General features: G+C 37.4%; 3 protein-coding genes, 1 long non-coding RNA gene and 1 other non-coding gene across 7 annotated transcripts; 2 read left to right on the top strand and 3 right to left on the bottom strand.

Moving 5' to 3' along the window:
* Positions 1-307: 307 nt before the first annotated feature.
* LOC106351210 lies at positions 308-4,068 on the top strand. The gene is made up of 5 exons (XR_007340153.1): positions 308-963; positions 1,046-1,188; positions 1,277-1,438; positions 1,527-2,438; positions 2,531-4,068. It is a non-coding gene; the product is annotated as an uncharacterized LOC106351210 (long non-coding RNA).
* Positions 4,069-5,541: 1,473 nt separating this feature from the next.
* LOC106346388 (probable NOT transcription complex subunit VIP2) lies at positions 5,542-9,278 on the top strand. Of its 3 annotated transcripts, none has more exons than XM_013785694.3 (15): positions 5,542-5,654; positions 5,973-6,078; positions 6,170-6,278; positions 6,349-6,461; positions 6,547-6,598; positions 6,671-6,880; positions 6,965-7,168; positions 7,264-7,365; positions 7,662-7,750; positions 7,855-8,001; positions 8,076-8,501; positions 8,582-8,634; positions 8,710-8,751; positions 8,840-8,978; positions 9,059-9,278. In XM_013785694.3, exons 2-15 carry the CDS (start codon positions 6,061-6,063, stop codon positions 9,116-9,118), a joined length of 1,764 nt encoding a protein of 587 aa, XP_013641148.2. In that variant the 5' UTR covers positions 5,542-5,654; positions 5,973-6,060; the 3' UTR covers positions 9,119-9,278. The 3 variants fall into 3 exon arrangements, with proteins under 3 accessions (XP_013641148.2, XP_048637991.1, XP_048637990.1); XM_048782034.1 differs by having other exon boundaries at positions 7,852-8,001; XM_048782033.1 differs by having other exon boundaries at positions 7,852-8,001; positions 8,582-8,751.
* LOC125576009 lies at positions 6,198-6,278 on the bottom strand. The gene has a single exon (XR_007314546.1). It is a non-coding gene; the product is annotated as a small nucleolar RNA snoR35 (small nucleolar RNA).
* On the bottom strand, positions 9,274-11,376 carry LOC106346383 (ankyrin repeat-containing protein At5g02620-like). Its single transcript, XM_013785693.3, has 2 exons — positions 10,749-11,376; positions 9,274-10,662 (listed from the first exon to the last, which is right to left on the bottom strand). Exons 1-2 carry the CDS (start codon positions 11,278-11,280, stop codon positions 9,371-9,373), a joined length of 1,824 nt encoding a protein of 607 aa, XP_013641147.2. The 5' UTR covers positions 11,281-11,376; the 3' UTR covers positions 9,274-9,370.
* Positions 11,377-14,142: 2,766 nt separating this feature from the next.
* Positions 14,143-15,890, bottom strand: LOC106346389 (3-ketoacyl-CoA synthase 3-like). Its single transcript, XM_013785701.3, has one exon. The coding sequence runs from the start codon at positions 15,740-15,742 to the stop codon at positions 14,324-14,326; it is 1,419 nt and encodes a 472-aa protein (XP_013641155.1). The 5' UTR covers positions 15,743-15,890; the 3' UTR covers positions 14,143-14,323.
* Positions 15,891-17,635: the final 1,745 nt, after the last annotated feature.

The raw sequence follows: 17,635 nt of genomic DNA, 5'->3' as shown, positions 1-17,635 counted from the left end.
ATTCTAATATTAGAGTAGTTTTTTAGTCGGGGGCGACCATGACATTTAGAAAACCATAAGCGATTTAATAAAAATTTTAACTAAATTATATTTTTTACAAATTTAAAGGTCTATAATTTTTTGTTAACTTATGTCTATATAATTTTCTTCAATTTTTTTTGGGTTTAATGCCAATTTTTCATTTGGTTTTATCCATAACCGACCGTGTTTTTAGTCAAACGAATACAGCCTAAGCCATAAATCAAGAAAATAAAAATAAACGACTGCTTACCATCACGTCTGAGCTTACCATCAAGAAAATAAAAATAAACGACCAGACGCCAAAACGTCGCAAATTGAGAACTTATATTAGGCTACGACTTTGATGGCTTCCAGTTTTCTTTTCAGCGTCCTCCTCGTACTCGTTTTCTCTGTAACTTCGAGTAAGACTTCAAAATGCTACTTTCACTTGTTTCATATGTCGCCAACTACTTGCAAACATTTGTTTTGCTTTCTCTTTGTTTAGAAGATATGATGATGAATCATATGTTATGGATACAGCAATGATTACCAATGATGGATGTTGATTGTAAATCATATGTAATGGCTATTTGTCTACTTCATGAGTTAAAAATATAAATTTTCCCTAATCTTTATTATGATCTAGTCAAACGCAGACAGCCTAAAGCTATTATAAAAGGAAACAATAGACAGCCTACCGCTCGGTCCACAACGCACATCTACACTATCTGAGTATAAATAATTACAAGTTGATTAATAAAATAACTGACCAGACGCCAAATATGCTCATAGAGAAATGACTATATATAACCAAAGTCTTCTTCCATATCTCTTCGTATATTTTCCACATTGGCAAAACACAACTCTAATGGCTTACAATCTTCTTATTACCGTGCTCCTCGTACTCGCTTCCCTCTCTCTAGCGTCCTGTTATTCTCATCCCACAAGAGATGTCCTGTTTAAGTAAGAAGAAGACCTATCTTTCACCTGTCTCATATGATTACGTACAACAATTAACATATATATATTGTTTCTCTCTGAATAGACAAGACGATGTTGAATCATATTCTATGACCACGAGTCAGCAAGGATCATCGATGCTTGATGTTGAAGGTCTAGTGAAAGCTAGAAGTCTTCAAGTTCTATTCGCTGGCTCAAAAGTGGCTGTGAAAGCTTCCAAGAGTAGTGGTATTCAAATTTGGTTCATTTAATTTTTATTCTATTGAATATTCTTAAGGTTTTGTTTAGTACACTAACTATACAAATTAAACTGCAGGTTCAAAGAAGAGAAAACATAAGAGTAAAGTAGGATCACTGGATGTTTCAGCCGTGGTTGGAATCATAATCGCAGCAATTGTGGTTACTATTATCATCATCTGTGTTATATACTTTTTCTATGTGAAGCACAAAACAAAAAAGGCTCAAAGTCTTGGACAAGGTAATTTATAATTCACATTCTATATAGATTACTTACTTATTTGATGACTTGCTAATACAATATTTTCTGTATTGACGAAATGATACAGAGAAAACAAATGCATCATCCGAAAATCAGACTTCCAAAACAGAGGATATTATTGTCTAAACGAACTTCATGATCGCTATCATCTTCGGTGGAACTACATATTTTTTTTCTTTGAACTTTTTGTTAGATAACACGATCACTATGTTAAAAAATATTCATGTGTAATGGCATTTGCAAATGATTGAATTATTTTTTACTCTTCTTTTTTTCTTATGCATATCAACTTCATGAATCTTGGTTTTAAACGTATGAGTTTTTAAACTCAACAATACTGATTTACAAAAAATAAAATATAGTAAGTTTGATAGTGAAATTGATCTAAAGAGTATCAACTTAAATATGTACATATAAATTTTCAAGAGCATCCAACTAAATTATATATATATATATATATTAAATTTTTAATATTCCGAATTACATTTAATTTTTTATTGCACATACAAGACAAAACCTCTATCATTTCTTGACAAAAAGAGTGAATAACAATTGTTTCTGATTATTTTTTAAAATATTTTGTTAGCGCCAATATAACTTCAAATTTAAATTTTACAAAGCGACAAGACTATTAAGAACTTACTTATTTACTAACAACCCTAAAATTAAATAATCAGCTATATAGGGACGAAGACATCATTTTAAACTGTTTTTCTAACGCTGGTCCGGAATAAAATAGACAAAATCGGGGAAAAAAATTATTTTCGGATATCTCCTCCACCTTTCTGATCCTTCTTGAGCCTCTTCAGTTAGGCACTCCCCTTCATCTTCTTAATGTATTACTGCCTCATTATCTTCTAGAGTATAATACTCTTTTATCATTCCTCTGACTAGTGTTTTAACTCGAATGATATTCTTAATCATCAGTAAACGGATTGACCTCGAGTTTATTCAAACGGTTCAGGGAGAACGTTTACAGGTAACTTATGATTCACATTCTATATAGATTACTTACTTATTTGATGAATTACTAATACATTATTTTTTGTATTTACGACATATTACGTACAGAGAAAACAAATGGATCATCGGAAAACCAGACTTCCAAAACAGAGGATATTGTCTAAAAAGAACGTCATGATCGCTGTCATCACTTCCGGTGGAACTTTTTTTTTTCTGTGATTTTGTTTTTTAGATAACTTGATTTAATGGCTACATTCAAAAATATTTATGTAATGGCAATTCGAAATGATTGAATTATTTTTTCTTATGCATATCTTTTTTTTTTGGGCAACTTTCTTATGCATATGTTAGGAATAACAAACACACACACATATATATATGTACACTAAATTTATAATATCCCGAATTACATTTTCATGAGAATAATCTATTGCACACAAAAGACAACATCTATCACTTCTTGATAAAAAAAGTGAATATAAATTGTTTCTTCGTTATATTTAAAATTATTTTGTTTTCAGTAGCGCCAAATATAACTTCATATTTTAAATTTAAAAAAAAACTAATGCTATATTAGATTTAAATTTACAAAAAAAGCAACAAGAGACTAGAACATGAAACCCACAAGCTTCAAATTATCAAAAACCCTAATTTTCTCTAGCCGTCACACCTAAACCCCTCTGATCTGATCCTCGTTTCTTCCCCCGGTTGCGCTTGTCGCTTATGCCGGGGGAGATTTCTTTTCTCTTTTAGCTTTCTCATCATTTTTCTCTTTTTTGTTGCTTAGTTTTCTGTTTTTTTTTTACATATCTCATCATCAGTTATGCCAGGTTGTTCTATAGTGTGTTTCTGAAGCGGTCTTAAAGGTTATGATGGCTCTTCTTCACTTCCAACTTGTATTTTCTGTATTGGAGTTGCACTTCATATAAAGAAGCAGTGGTGGTGGTGATAGCAGTTTGAGGAGTTCAGTGGTATTAGTTGTGGTTGGTGTGAACTCAACCTCCTTTTCAATGATTCTTTTTGGTGTATGTGTATTGTAACGGGGTCTGGTTGTATTATGGATTGGAAGTTCAACGGTCAGGTTCTTGGTTGGACTTATGCCGGAGCCGAAGATCACAGTGTTTTCTTCTCACTAGAGACACAACAATGCATTTATCTATTTGGTGTTCCTTTCAATTTCAAGATATGTTCTGCAGCTGTGTGGTTATTTTCTTTGGAAATTTATCTTTACCATAGCCCCTAATGGTGTGCGTGGACCTGTTTAGTTTCTAATCTATTGCGTCCGTCTATACCTTCATGGTAAATGGTTATGTGGGATGTCCTGAACAATCCGCATTGGTTTTTGGGACTGTCCAATACTATTGAGTGTACGTGGCTGCAACTAGAGTAGCTACTGAGATCGCTGTTAGTATCATTAAGGATGAACCGGTTCAATCCTATGTAGCTCGTGGAGGTCTAAGTTCGGCTTACTGATATCATTTGTGCTGATGCCGTCTCCTCTGCATCTACATACTCGAGATGAGCCTGCAACGGCTTCACCTAATGGAATATGAAACCATTTATATCTTTAAAAACTATTTCCCCTTTGTAGGGTTTTCTTCGTTTAAGCACCTATTGGTGATGTATGTCTTTTATCTTTGCTTGTCTTCTCTTTGTTTTCCTCTGAGCATTGAGCTTTGGAGATCAAACTTTTGGAAGTTATTTCAATGACAAAAAAAAGAGACTAGAACATGTTTATTTAAAAAAAAACCCTAGACTCTCTCAGACACGGGGCTCGAGGCACAAACGAGATCTATGCCCCTCGGCGCCGGCAACGGCGTTTCTCGCCGGCGCTGGGCCTTAACGACGACGCTGCTCTTCTCCTTCACCATCGTGTTCCTGATTTCCTGCTCTGTTTTTTGGTTATTCACTCGTGTCACTTGGATGTTTGGAGGAAGGCGATCCCGACAAATGGTACGACGGAGAAGAGGACTCTTCGTTACGCTTCTTTCGGTGGTCCTTTCCTTCCGACAGGTCCTTCTCTTAGCGATGAGTCGAGAGGGTTCTCTCACCGCCGCTGAGCTCTGGTCTTCGGGTTCAAACCCCGTCGTACCTCTCTCTGTTTGCTGTCAAGTCCAAGCCTTTAAATGCTATACGGAGCCGCGATTTCAACTGACGAGAACAACCTCCTCGTCTCCGGGGAGGCTTGAGTCCCACAAACCACTGCGCGGTGCTCCTCTTCATCAGACTGACGGCAGATCTCGAAGCATCACCAGTTCAGTTCCGAGTTACTTCGGTATCATTTCACTTCCTTCATACCGAAAAGTGATGCTCTCCTCACCTCCGTTAATCATCGACCGTGCTTCATTTCCTCTCCGTCGGAGCTTTGCCGGCGACTTCGTATCCTTCGTATTCCGTGCCAGAATGACAGCGTCTCCTGAGGTATCAATTGATTATGTTTGGGCCTGGCCCATGTGTGTTTTTGAACCTGTCAGCCCAAGATATTGGAAAAGACCCAGATATGTAGAAGAAAGAGTTATCCAACGATTAAGATTAGCTAGTGGTGGGGTCAGTTTGAGTTCCTGTGATTTCAACAGGATCTATCCTTCTCGTATTACACGATCATATTTATCCTTTGGGAAAGTTTTACCGGTGGGTTCACCGGGATTGGTTATCCTTCGTTCCTCCTCCTCGGTTTCATTGTCGTTGCCGAGTGTTTGCTTCAGTTCCCTCATCGGTTTGTCATCTTGCGTAGCGATCTCCACGGGATCTGAAGATGCAACCGAGACTACTTCGGTAGTTCTCGTAGATGAGGTCTGGACCTCAACGTCACATTCTGTGACTATTTTCCAGTTGTCCGACTTTGTCGTGAAGGCTCACTCGACGCATTCAAGCTTCGTCTCGAATTCGCTGTCATCTTCGGTTGAAGACTTATCTTTCTTAGACTATTTATGTGGTGTATGTTATGTTTATGGCCAAAGAGGATGTATAATTCCCTCTTGTTATTGTAGTGAAAAAGTTTGATTATGAATGAAAGTAAGTTTGTGTTCAAAAAAAAAAGAACATGTTTATTTACCAATAAGTCCTAAAATTAAATAACCATCTATATAGGGACAAAAACGTCATTTTGGATTTTTCGCCTGGCTTGTCCGTGATAAAATAGACAAAATCGACGACGGGAAAAAAAAAAAGAATTTTATTTTCCGATATCTTCTCCACTTTTCCGATCCTTCCTGAGTTTCTGGGAGTGAAGGTACTTCCCTTCATCTTCACTATTGAGCAGGTCCTGTTTCGTGTGGCTGCATATCACAAATCTTAGTGCTTTCTACGGTTTTTGTTTGAAAAAAAAAAATAGAATCCTTAATCTGGTTGCTGGCATTTTAAGAATGTTCTATAGAGTTTCGTCTCATTGCATAAAAGGGTTTTGATTAGAGTTGAAATATGTGACGTCAGATGCATTCAATTTGTACTCTTTATAGTTATGTGTGTTTCTAAAGTTGAGTTCTTTGATCCACCTGCTTACGTTTCAGGTCTAAAGTTGAGTTCTTTGATCCATCTGCTTACGTTTCAGGTCAATCTCTATCAGTGTTGAGTTCACTGAAGGGATCTTGCTTGGTTTTGGTTTGTATGTGGAGCTGCTGATCACATAACATCTGCAAATGTCAAGCTTACTTAATGTACTTTACTACTGCCTCTTGTCTTCGGTATCACTAGCTTCTCGAGTAGAATACTCTTTGTCATTCCTCTGACTAGTGTTTAATTCTTCAGTCATCAGTAAACGGATCTGCTTCGAGTTTGTCGGACGGTTCAGGGAGAGCGTTTGCTTCTTCTTTCTCCGGTCTATCTGGGGCAGCTTCTCCGGTTTTTCATCATGCTGGTGGGTTTAGATGTTTCCTGGTGTTAGTTATCTCCAAGAGTTCCTTCTCAGCTTTGTTTTCTTTGTATAGGTTCTGTTCAGGGCCTTCATAGTATTCATGGAAGCTTTAATGGTTCTTCTGCTGGAGTCCAACAACAAAATGGAAGATTTGCATCCAGCAATCCTCCGGTTGGGCTTTCTCAGGTGCTGTTATCTTTGTAACTAGATAGAAACGGTCCTTCGTTTTTGGATTTGATTTAAAAGTCTGCTTTTGGATTTTCATTTCCAGATATCTTATGGTAGTTCTAATGGACACTCAGGACTTACTAATAGAGGAGGAGGTATGAATACTGTTGGAAACACTTAGTTCTGTAATAACACTCCTACTATTAGTAATTGGTTTACTGTGTCAGGATTGGGAGTTTCTCCAGTTTTGGGAAATGCCGGCTCTCGGATACCGAGCTCTATGGGGAATATGGTTGGTGGAGGCTCAATGGGCAGGACTTTGAGCTCTGGTGGAGGATTATCTGTCCCGAGTCTTGGTTCTCGGCTAAATTTGGCAGCAAACAACGGATCTGGAAGTATTGGACAAAACCCAATGATGAGTGGGATCCTTCCACAAGGTACCTCATGATTTGTATCCTTTTCTGTTGTTTCTTTATATTAAACGATATGTGCATTTGGGATGTCTTCTCTTTTCTCTTCAGGATCTCCGCAGGCTTTTTCTATGCTTGGAAGTTCCTACCCTGCAGCTGGGGGACCTTCCCAAAATCATGTTCAAGCAATGAACAGTCTAAGCTCTATGAGCTTTCTGAATGAGATGAACTCCTCCAACGACGTTTCTCCATTCGATATAAATAATGATTTTCCTCAGCTCATAAGCCGTTCCACTTCTGCTCAAGGACAATTGGGTAAGTAATAAGTAATAACTAACCCTTTGATTCTCTTCTCTTTCTCCTATCTGTTTGAATAAATATAAAACACGACCCTTTTAAAAAATTCTTAGGAGCTCGATTGCAACAAGGCCTTGGACTCAGCCCCATAGTGCAGCAAAACCAAGAGTTCAGTATTCAAAATGAAGATTTTCCTGCATTGCCTGGATACAAAGGTCCCCCTTTTTGTCTGCATCTTTCCTTTTTGTGCATTACGGAGTTTGAGACTTTGACCCCAAAAGGAATGATTCCACCTTCCCCACTGGTATCATAACTAGAGAGTGAATTTGTGGTCATATCCCTGCTGAATTATTAATCGTCTTCATGATCCATTGTGATGCTACCGTCTTGAATCCTCATAATGTCCTTGCATTAAATTTTCATGGTGTGCATGCAGTTAATTCTTTTTTTTTTTATAAAGAGACTTTCGTTTATTATGTAGTCTTTGACAAGATGGATTGGTTTTATTCAGGTAGCAATGCTGATTATCCAATGGATTTGCATCATAAAGAACAACTCCATGAGAATTCTATTTTAATGATGCAATCTCAACAGTTATCTGTGAGTCTTAGCTTTGTCAATAAATGTCATTAGTTTTGATTTCCTTCCATTAAAGGTTTTCCTCACAATGTTTACGTTATCCTCTAATGTGTGGCTACTAGCAGATGGGAAGGTCTGGTGGGTTTACCTTAGGTGGAGCGTATACGTCACATCGTCCTCAACAACAACATGCTCAAGCTGTGAGTAGTAGTGGAGTCTCCTTAAATGTGTCTGACATCTTCTCATCCTCGCATCCGTCTTACCACTCTCAGGTGTGGTATGGTCAATACTTTTGAAAGCACTCTGAGATCGTTTGAGGTTCTAAAGTATATTTCATTGGCTTCAGACTGGTGGACCTCCTGGTATAGGATTAAGATCTATGAACTCTGCAAATTCCATCACTGGGATGGGTTATGACCAGCCCCTCCAGCAATATCAGCACCATCAGAACGCCTCCCAGTATCGCTTGCATCAGATGTCAGCTATTGGCCAACCTTTCAGAGACGTGGGATTATTAAAACCAATGCAAGTGACACAGTCAAATCCTGATCGTTTTAGCTTGCTCGGTTTGCTTAGTGTGATAAAAATGAGCGACCCTGACTTGACTTCTTTGGCACTTGGGATTGATCTGACGTCGCTTGGGTTAAATTTGAACTCAACAGAAAATCTTCATAAGACTTTCGCCTCGCCTTGGTCTAATGAACCTTCTAAAGATGATCCTGAGTTCAGTGTTCCCCAGTGTTACTACGCTAAAAACTCTCCGCCTCTACATGTAAGCCACTCTACTCTCTCATAACTACCCATCATTCACTTGTCCATCTGTTTAATTATTATTTTATTTGGTGGTTGCAGCAAAGGCTCTTTGCGAAGTTGTTGTTAGAAACATTGTTTTATGTATTCTATAGGTATGTATCTTTGGAATTGTTTTACCTGTTGATGCTTTCATTTGTTCAAAAAACCTTAACGATATTCTCGTGCAGCATGCCGAAAGATGAAGCGCAGTTATACGCAACAAATGAACTGTATGCGCTTTCCATCATAATTGACTTATATTGGTTGAACTCAGACTATAAGTACAAGCTGCATCATAACTCTTTTTTCGTTTTGCAGTTACCACAGAGGTTGGTTCTACCACAAAGAACACAAGTTGTGGTTCATTAGAATCGGAGAACCTCTCGTGAAAACAAATGCTTATGAAAGAGGATCATATCACTGTTTTGATCCAATCTCATTTGAGATCGTTCAAAAGGTGAGTTACATCCAAGTTCTGTTTGTAATTTTCTTTTCATTTTGGCCTCCGAAGAACACACAAATCATCTCGTTTTGCAGGAAAATTCTGTTCTTTACTACGAGATGCTGGAAAAGAGACCGTCCCTATCTCAACATTGAGTGTAAACTATCCGTTATTCAGTATTTATCATGTAATTTTCCTACCAAAGTATCCATTTGTTTAGGAAATCAATAGAACAGTAGTAACCAGTTTCCAGCATATGTAGCTGAAACTTCTTCAAGCTTATATATTAAATCAATAGACATCTCTTCTCTATCAGAATGTGTGTTGCATTAAAGTTATTCTCTTATGTTCAAAGCATCTCTCAGGTAACTCTCATGGTATATCAAGTTCTTGCCGTGTACATTAAGTCAGATTGCATACATTTTCTTACACTCGTTTTGGAGAACATCTGTATCCGTAAGCTGAGGAATCCCCCAAGAACCAGATTTACTGTTGTTGATGGAGGATCTTCTTATGTTTCTCGCATTGGCGGCTTCAATCTTGTGCTGTATAATCCAGTAGCACATGGTCCCTAACGTAGTGATCATGATAGTCGCACCAATAGCAGTCACCCAAATAGCTAGCCACTTCTCTTCTTCACCAACGACAACAAACGACAGAGCCAAAAAGGCAACAGAGATAAGAACGCAGGCGAGCCACATGAGTTTGTTTATCACAGCCATCATCTGCTTCTTGGCCTTGCTCTCTATCACCACCACCGACGTCTGAACCACCACAACTGCTAATGAGATGAAGAGTGCGATGGAGTCAAAGATGAAGAAGATTATGAACGGGGTCGTTGATGCAATGTTGGCTTCTCCTAGTGAATGCCCATCTGGAAGATTAGTTATGTCTTCTACGTACTGCCCCGGGACAGTGAAGATAGCTGCAAAGGCAACCGTAGCTATCAGCACGGCCACAACAGTGGTTGAGTTGATCGCGTTGTTGAGACCTTCCGTGTGCATTTTGTTGAGCTGTTTTGCGATTCCTTGAACGCGTCTTCTCGTCTGGCGCGTGTGCTCAAGTTGATTATGAACCTCATGCTTGATATCGCTTACTGTCTGTTTCAGCTCCCTAGCAGGGTTAGCCCCTGAGGGCTTAATGGTCTTGGCGCTGGGGACGCCGTGCTTCTGTAATATAAGAGCCACCTCTGGGTTCCCAACCTTCTCCGCTGTGTCGAGCGCCGTTTCTCCCGTTCTGTTAACAGCTTTTGTGTCCGTTATGTTGTTGTCTAGCAGCAGCTTAACGATCTGTGATCTTCCTTTTCTAGCTGCGATGTGCAACGCCGTGTTTCCCTTTGTGTCTGCTATGTTTATAGAGGATCTATCCGCTTTGATGAGCTCCTCTATGACCTCGACGTTTGTTCCTTTAGCTGCCATGTGAAGCGCTGTTTGGCCTTTCTTGTCCATCCTGATTGCAATCGCTGGCTCTGATGCTAATAGAGCCTTGACGACCTTCACGTGCCCGTTCCTTGACGCAGAGTGGAGTGCGGTCTTACCGTTGCTCTTGGCGATTCCCGCTAGGCTGCTTCCAAGTTCCAGTAGAAAGTTTACAACCTCCGTGTGTCCTTGCGTTGCAGCTGTGTGCAGTGCCGTTGTGTTCAACAAATCCACCGTCATGGCTAGCTCCGAGTGAGCCTCTGCTAAAACCTTCAACACATCTGTAAAAAGTCCACAAAATGTTAATAATCCTTAAGACCTGTTTTAGTGGTGAGTTTTAAAAGTGTTTGTGTGTGTTACACGTTACCGAGATCTCCTTGCTTGGCAGCAATGTGGAAGGCATCGAACCCGTTTCTTGCTTTGATCTCAACAAGAGAAAGATCATAGCGTTTGATCATCTCTTTAACAATCTCAACATCACCATACTCTGCTGCAACGTAGAGTGCGGTCTCACCTGATTGGTTCTGTTTCCCCAACAGCTCATTCAACTGAGGCTCTCTGGTTTTTGTAAGAATCTCAACTACTTCGTCCTTGTTTCCACGTCTCACAGCTGAATGGAGCAGCGTGTCTTCGCGTTTTCCGGTCAGCTGTTTCGCCATTTTCTTCTTTGGCACGGTGTCTTCTTCCCCTTCCATTTTTTGCTGTTGATACAGCCACGAGGCTAAAAACTGCAAACACCAAAGACAGAAGAAGTTTGGTGGTCGTGTGAAGGTTAAGAAGGACTTGATCCAAAAGTAAAATGATTTTAAGACGAAGAAAGAGAGAAGATGAAGTGGAAGAAACAAGAAGATCAGTAAAGGTTTTATAAGAAATGAAAAGTTTTTTGGACATAGGCACATGTAAAGCAATGGAAATCACTTTTCTATGTGACTCGACTGACCAATAGAAGAAAACGAATCTAATTACAAAAAATTATTTGTGTTAACTTTCTTGAAAGAGAGTGATCATGACACCCTTTTGTACATTTGTATATTATTCTAAGAACCCAACTTTTACTTATTTTAATTTTTGTTTGATTTTAAAAAGATACCAAGTAAAGTAAATTCTTTTCTTAGCTTAGATGTAAGTTCGTTTCTATATTAGAGTGGTTTGGCGAATATAAAATTAAAGTTAACACGTTTTTTTCTTCTTCTTTTTGTTAACAACAAGTAATATTAGAAGACGCCTTTAAATTGGATGGTTATAATACAATGACGGTACCACGACAAAACACTAAAGTAAATGTTTTGTACAAAATAAGAACTGTTTGTGCTAGTTGGTTTATCACTCGTTGATATTGGAAATGCTTGGCTTTTCCGCCCTTCTGTGCGCTTTACTTTATGCATGTGTTACATGACTCGAAATACATGAGCCTCTGAACATATTTTATTTGCGGTTGCGACCAGGTAAGGCATTATTACTTACGTGGTGTGTTCATATCACAAATTTCGTGTAAAACGATTAATAGTTATTACTAGTATTAATATACAAGCAGTCTATGTCTACTTTGTCATGAATAACGAAGAAGTAGGTGATGATATGAAAAACGTATGTCTTGGTATGTACGTAACACCATGAACTCACTTTTGAATTGGTTTTAAACTAAGAGCATCAGCATTAGTGAACCCCATGGAAGGGGTTCACAAAGTATTTTTTTATTATTATTTTTCTTTGTTTGATTTTTTTTTTTTTTTTTTAAAATTAATTAATCGGATCAATCGCGGGCCGCCACGTGTCGTGGGGCCCGCACTACAGTGATGATCCGGGTTCAGTGCAGTGAACTCCCAAGAGACAGGTTCATTGCTTTTGTTTATTTTAATATTTTTTTTTTTCAAAAACTGTGTGCGGATGCTCTAAGGAATTGGTGAATACACGTATATCTTCAATCTTCTGGATTATATACAAGCTTGACACTAACTTACCACATATAATGAACTCATTAACCATTCATACAATCTAAATGAAGCTTTGGCACTTGACAGTCACTAGCTTAATTATATAATTCTCCAATATGTGAAAATATTAAGAATACCCATTTTGCAAAGTAGACGATACGATTTCTTGGCCTGAATATATGCTTGAGATATTCTAAATATCTGTTGTTAGCAGCAACAATGGCATGATAAGCAATTGACTTAACATAAGAATAAACTGAGGAGCAATGGTGATATTAATACACGCAGCATCGAATTGAGTTTTTATTGTTAAAACTACTCATAAAAAAACTTCGCATGTTTTTCACTAATTCGTTCAAAAGCTCCAGTGCAGGAGTTTCATTAATAATACTACAACTAGCATTAAATTTTGAAACATGGATACCAAGTCTTCGACCAGTATATATTGGTGTAATGGAGTCTACCACAACCAGAAGTAATAAATTGAATTGGTGCAATAAATATAAATTCATCACTTGAGAAATAATTGACAATTAAGTTTTAGATGAATGTCACAACGGAACAGCTTCTTTTACGAATAAAATACCTGCAAGTAGGCACAATTAATTTCATTTCAACCACTTAGGTATGTCTGCCTTTATATTATTCGAGCTTATACATACGATCTTACACTTCTTCAAAGTCTCTCTTATTTACGTAGCCTACTCTTCTACTAACTCTGAAAACTTTCATAGTAACCATCATGTAGCCTTTGCACACAAAAAAAAGAACCATCATGTTATATAATATTCACATAGCTATAATATAATATTACAAATGTTGTTACAACCAATAGACATGCATGGTGAACGATATGTTTTACCGATCCCTTCTACTGCTTCAAGTGTGGTTTATTCTACAACGAATATATATGGCAGATATTTCAAGTGATTCCAATATTTTATTTATATTTTGTGAATCTGGTTGAGAATATATGGGACCAGAATCGGGTGGTGAACGCAAATGCGGATTGAATGCGTTCACACCAAACAGTCTTTTTGAACCTTCCCCCCCAGAAATTATAGTTATTTCCTAATGCTGACACAAAAATATACAAATAGCCCTCATGCAGAGAACAAGGCCAGTATCCATAATCATGAAAAGAAGATTAAATATTATTTTTAATATAAATTTCCAAACAATGTTTATACATTATTTACTTAGTTTATCATTAAAAGAAAAGATTTGACTTCAAATTGATTTGTTGAAAAAATATATGCCGTATAATTACTGAAAGATGAGTAAAATACAGTACAAGAAGTTAGCATAAAAAGACAGACAAGAATGTCATATTATAACAGCTAACGTTTGAAAAAAACAACTACTAAAGTTGGAGTACCATACATGTGTGTGACAACTGATAACAAGCTTTATTTACTCCCTGTTTCTAAATGTAGAATGTTTTAAGAAATTTGATATTTTAATATATAAGATGTTTCAGATTAGATAATTTCTATTAAAACTTGTGTAGCCAATTATATTTAGTAATTATTGGTTGAATAATATTAATTTATAATTTTAATGAAATTTACTAGATAATTTTTTTTAATATATGTGTGTTTTACCTAAAGATCTTCGATTTAGGAACGGCTTCCTAAAGCGAATAATACAGAGAAGACATATATATATATTTTTTTAACTAAATGTCCTAACAGCTTACAATTTTTAAGAAGTTGACACTACAATATGATGCTTTCTTATTGTATTACTGTTCACCAAATGAATACAGTAAATACCTTATTACACTGAAAACTTGTAAAAACAAAAAAAAAAGGTATGAGACAGCTATACCACAATTTCTTTGTCATCCAATTTGAAAAGAAAAAAAAAAGAATCGTAACCAAACATAATCCAAATAATTTTAAAAATAGAAAAAGAATGACACAAGTCACCTTTGTTTCAGATTTACGGTTTAAAATAATTGTATGTCTTTAAATTACTACAAGAAAAACACTGTCACATAGTTTCTTCACGTACGGAACTTGAACGTATCAGCATCTTCTTCTTCACGAATCCAACCATACTTCTCAAGAAAAGGATTCAACAACGACTTTGGTGGGTACTGATCAATGCAATGGTTCCACACATTCCCTAAACATTCTCCAACGCTAAGATCTCTCACAACTTCCCAAACGCAGCTATTACACTTGAAACCAGCACCAAAGCTTATCATGAACACTCTATCTCCTCTCTTCAGCCTCTTCTTCGCTTCCATGTACCCCAAAACATACCACAAGCTACTCGCTGACGTGTTCCCAAACCGGTGTAGCGTCATCCTCGCCGGTTCAAGATCGTACTCGGTTAAGTCAAGACTATAACCAATCGCGTCGATAACCGCTTTGCCTCCCGTGTGAATGCAAAAATGGTCAATACCGGTTTTGAAGTTAATCCCCGCCTTTGGAGCTGCTTGAGCCACGTTGGACGTGGAGCCTTTGCTAGGGCTTCTACGATGCTTCTTGAGGAGAAGAGACAGCATAAACCTAAAGAGCTCCGTCACGGGAAGAATCTTGGGAGTGATGACTTTGAGGTTGTCCACGAAAGCACGAGTGGCTGCCTTTGGAAGAGTCTTGTCTAAGTGGACACCGACACGGCCTAGCTCGTCTTCTTTTTGAACACACGCGTTGAATGAGTCCTCTCTTGCTCCATGGTGCGTTCTCACCAAACACTTCAGCTTAAACATGGCTCTACCGCTTAGACAACGCTTGTTGGTCAAAAGAACCGCGCAGCCACCGGAGCGGAACAAGCAGTTAGCAAGGATCATAGACCGGTTGTTTCCGCTGTACCAATTAGGACTAAGTGACTCGGACGTTACAACAAGAGCAAGCTTGTTCTTGTACGTTTTGAAAATGTTTTTGACAATATCTATAGAGATAACACTCGCGCTACATCCCATCGCCGTCAAGTTGAAAACCTTCACGTCTTCTCTCATTTTGTAATGTTTAATGATTCTTGCGGATAGAGAAGGTGTTGAGTTGAGCATGGAGACGTTGACCACGAGTACGTCGATGTCCTTAGGTTTGAGTTTGTTTCTCTTTAGGAGTTTCTCGATTGTGTCAATGTAAAACTCTTCCATCTCCGAGAGAGCGTCTTGTATGGTAGGAGACTCTTCACGTCCTTCAAAGTAGATACGTGGTGCGTAGGTTTGCTCTCCGATTCCTGAACTAACAATGGCTTTGAGGAGGAACTTATACTCGTTGAGTCTAAGGTGTTTGTTTCGACGGATGATCTCACCGCTGATTTGAGTACTCAGCATACGATCATCTGAAGGTTTGTGGCATTGATAGTCCAAGATGTAGCAGTTTTGATCTCTTTTGGAATCTATGTGTTTCCAGATCTTGAAGATTAGGTAAAGAATGAGAAGAGAAGAGAGGATACAGAGAATATCCATTTAAAAAAGAAAAGAAAAAGAAACTCTGGGTTAAAGAAGAAGTAGTGTATTTAAAACTGCATGAAGATGTTAGCCAAGATTGTTGTGGGGATATATAAGAGGACAATGAAACAGGAAAAGACAGGTCTCTTTTATTGACAACTCATGCTGTCCAAAAAGAGTCAATGCCATTGGTGTGGGGTACAGTTTAATTTGAAAAGTTTACTGACAAGCACAGACTGGTGCTGAGAAAATTGATAACAATAAGGTGGCACATTGATGTGGATGTACAAAGTGGACGATGGACTTCACATGTTCTGTCTATTTAATTATTTATTAAATTTTCATACGTACAGTCTAGTATATGTAGAACATATATGCCAATCCACAAGCTGGCCATATATTTTGTATCACATAGTTGACTTAGTGAATCCAAGGTTACACAAAAGATTAGATTCTAGAACTCTGAGTATTTACATACGATGTGGTATTGTTAACTAAGGGAGAATGGTCCATCTTTGCGAGTTACACTCGTACGTGACCGTGTCTTGTAGCACGTACTATGAAATCATGTGAATCGTAAAATCACTTGTTCAGTCAAACACAGCTTCTGGACTAATATAAGACTTTAGTTTTAGTTGCCAATACTCGGAGAAGCAAAAGATAGAAGTACATTGTTTATGGTTGAAATCTTGAACAATGTCATGATATTGATGGTACATTGATGTGGATGTAATATTATATACAAATCCAGTGGAGAAAAACTTTGTCTGACTTTTCAAGCCATCATATATATACTTTTCTATGATTTTTTTTTAAATTACAAAGTAACTTCCATAATAAGAAAACCCTAAAGTATCTGATTACACGTAATTTCAACTGAAAGTATAGAAAATTCTATAATATAGTTACATAAATACCACAATTTTTTAATTTTATATTGTATTGGTTTTATATAAAAATGTTGAGGTTGTAGATGAAAGAGCAATAAATAGAATTGGGTGAGCTGTGAGTATGAAGAAGGTTTAGGAAATCATGAACTTTTAGGATACAAGTGAGAGTGTTGTGAAAAAAAAAAATGTGAGAGTGTTGTGAGTCGACAAGCTTATCTCAACCTCCAACAACTTAATTACGTCAACTCTCCCTTTACTACAAAGCCATCATCCAACGCTTACTCACACCATTTGCGTGTACATACGTCCTTTCCTTTTATAACTGATAAACCAATTCACATTCAAAACCATCTCCTCTTTTAGTTACGCAACTACGTAAGGAAGGTTATTGTAATTTTGGTATGGGAAAAGTTTGACTCATTCAACAAACAATCTAGCATCCAATAATAGTTGAATCTTAATCTTCTAAAATATCTTACAAAACAATATATAACCGTTTATGTAGTAGACACATTACGCTGTCAATAGCGATCACGCGTTTACTTTTGTGATAGCATTAAGAGTAGTCTAGCTAGACGCTATTACTAATAATGGTGAATTTAATGTTTGCCGCTGTTTTTAGTTTGTTGGTCATTTCATTATCATTTACTAGTACTTAAGTTTGATTTTTCTTGAGTTTATCCAAAGAAACTAAAACTGCCAATTCGATTTTTATTAAGAAAATGGACAGATGAAAACTTTAAATAATTGATCAACCTTGAAAGTTAAGGTTCTGATGGGTGGAATTAGATAATACTCACATAAACATAAGTCTCCTTTTATTAAGAAAATGGAATGATAATACTCACAGAAACATCGTAACTAAATCATGTTCTGATGGGAGGAATTAGATAGACAGTGAGACAATGTTTTAATGCAGGCAAACCGTGGACAAAGAAGACATAAACTATGGTTCTATAAAGATAGCACGTTATCCTATAACCCTTGACTTGAATCACTTTTTATAAATGACATATCTGAA

Source organism: Brassica napus, chromosome A6, assembly GCF_020379485.1.
Source record: "Brassica napus cultivar Da-Ae chromosome A6, Da-Ae, whole genome shotgun sequence".
NCBI lineage: Eukaryota > Viridiplantae > Streptophyta > Magnoliopsida > Brassicales > Brassicaceae > Brassica > Brassica napus.
The sequence above is the reverse complement of the archived record's forward strand: the minus strand, read 5'-3'. Positions and strand labels throughout refer to the sequence as shown.

Coding starts and splice junctions, on each gene's coding strand:
- LOC106346388 (XM_048782033.1), top strand. Junction 6,279..6,348: donor TCCGGTTTTTCATCATGCTG/GTGGGTTTAGAT, acceptor TTCTTTGTATAG/GTTCTGTTCAGGGCCTTCAT. Junction 6,881..6,964: donor GAGTGGGATCCTTCCACAAG/GTACCTCATGAT, acceptor TTTTCTCTTCAG/GATCTCCGCAGGCTTTTTCT.
- LOC106346383 (XM_013785693.3), bottom strand. CDS start 11,280: ATGTGCCTATGTCCAAAAAACTTTTCATTTCTTATAAAACCTTTACTG. Junction 10,663..10,748: donor TGCCAAGCAAGGAGATCTCG/GTAACGTGTAAC, acceptor GACTTTTTACAG/ATGTGTTGAAGGTTTTAGCA.
- LOC106346389 (XM_013785701.3), bottom strand. CDS start 15,742: ATGGATATTCTCTGTATCCTCTCTTCTCTTCTCATTCTTTACCTAATC.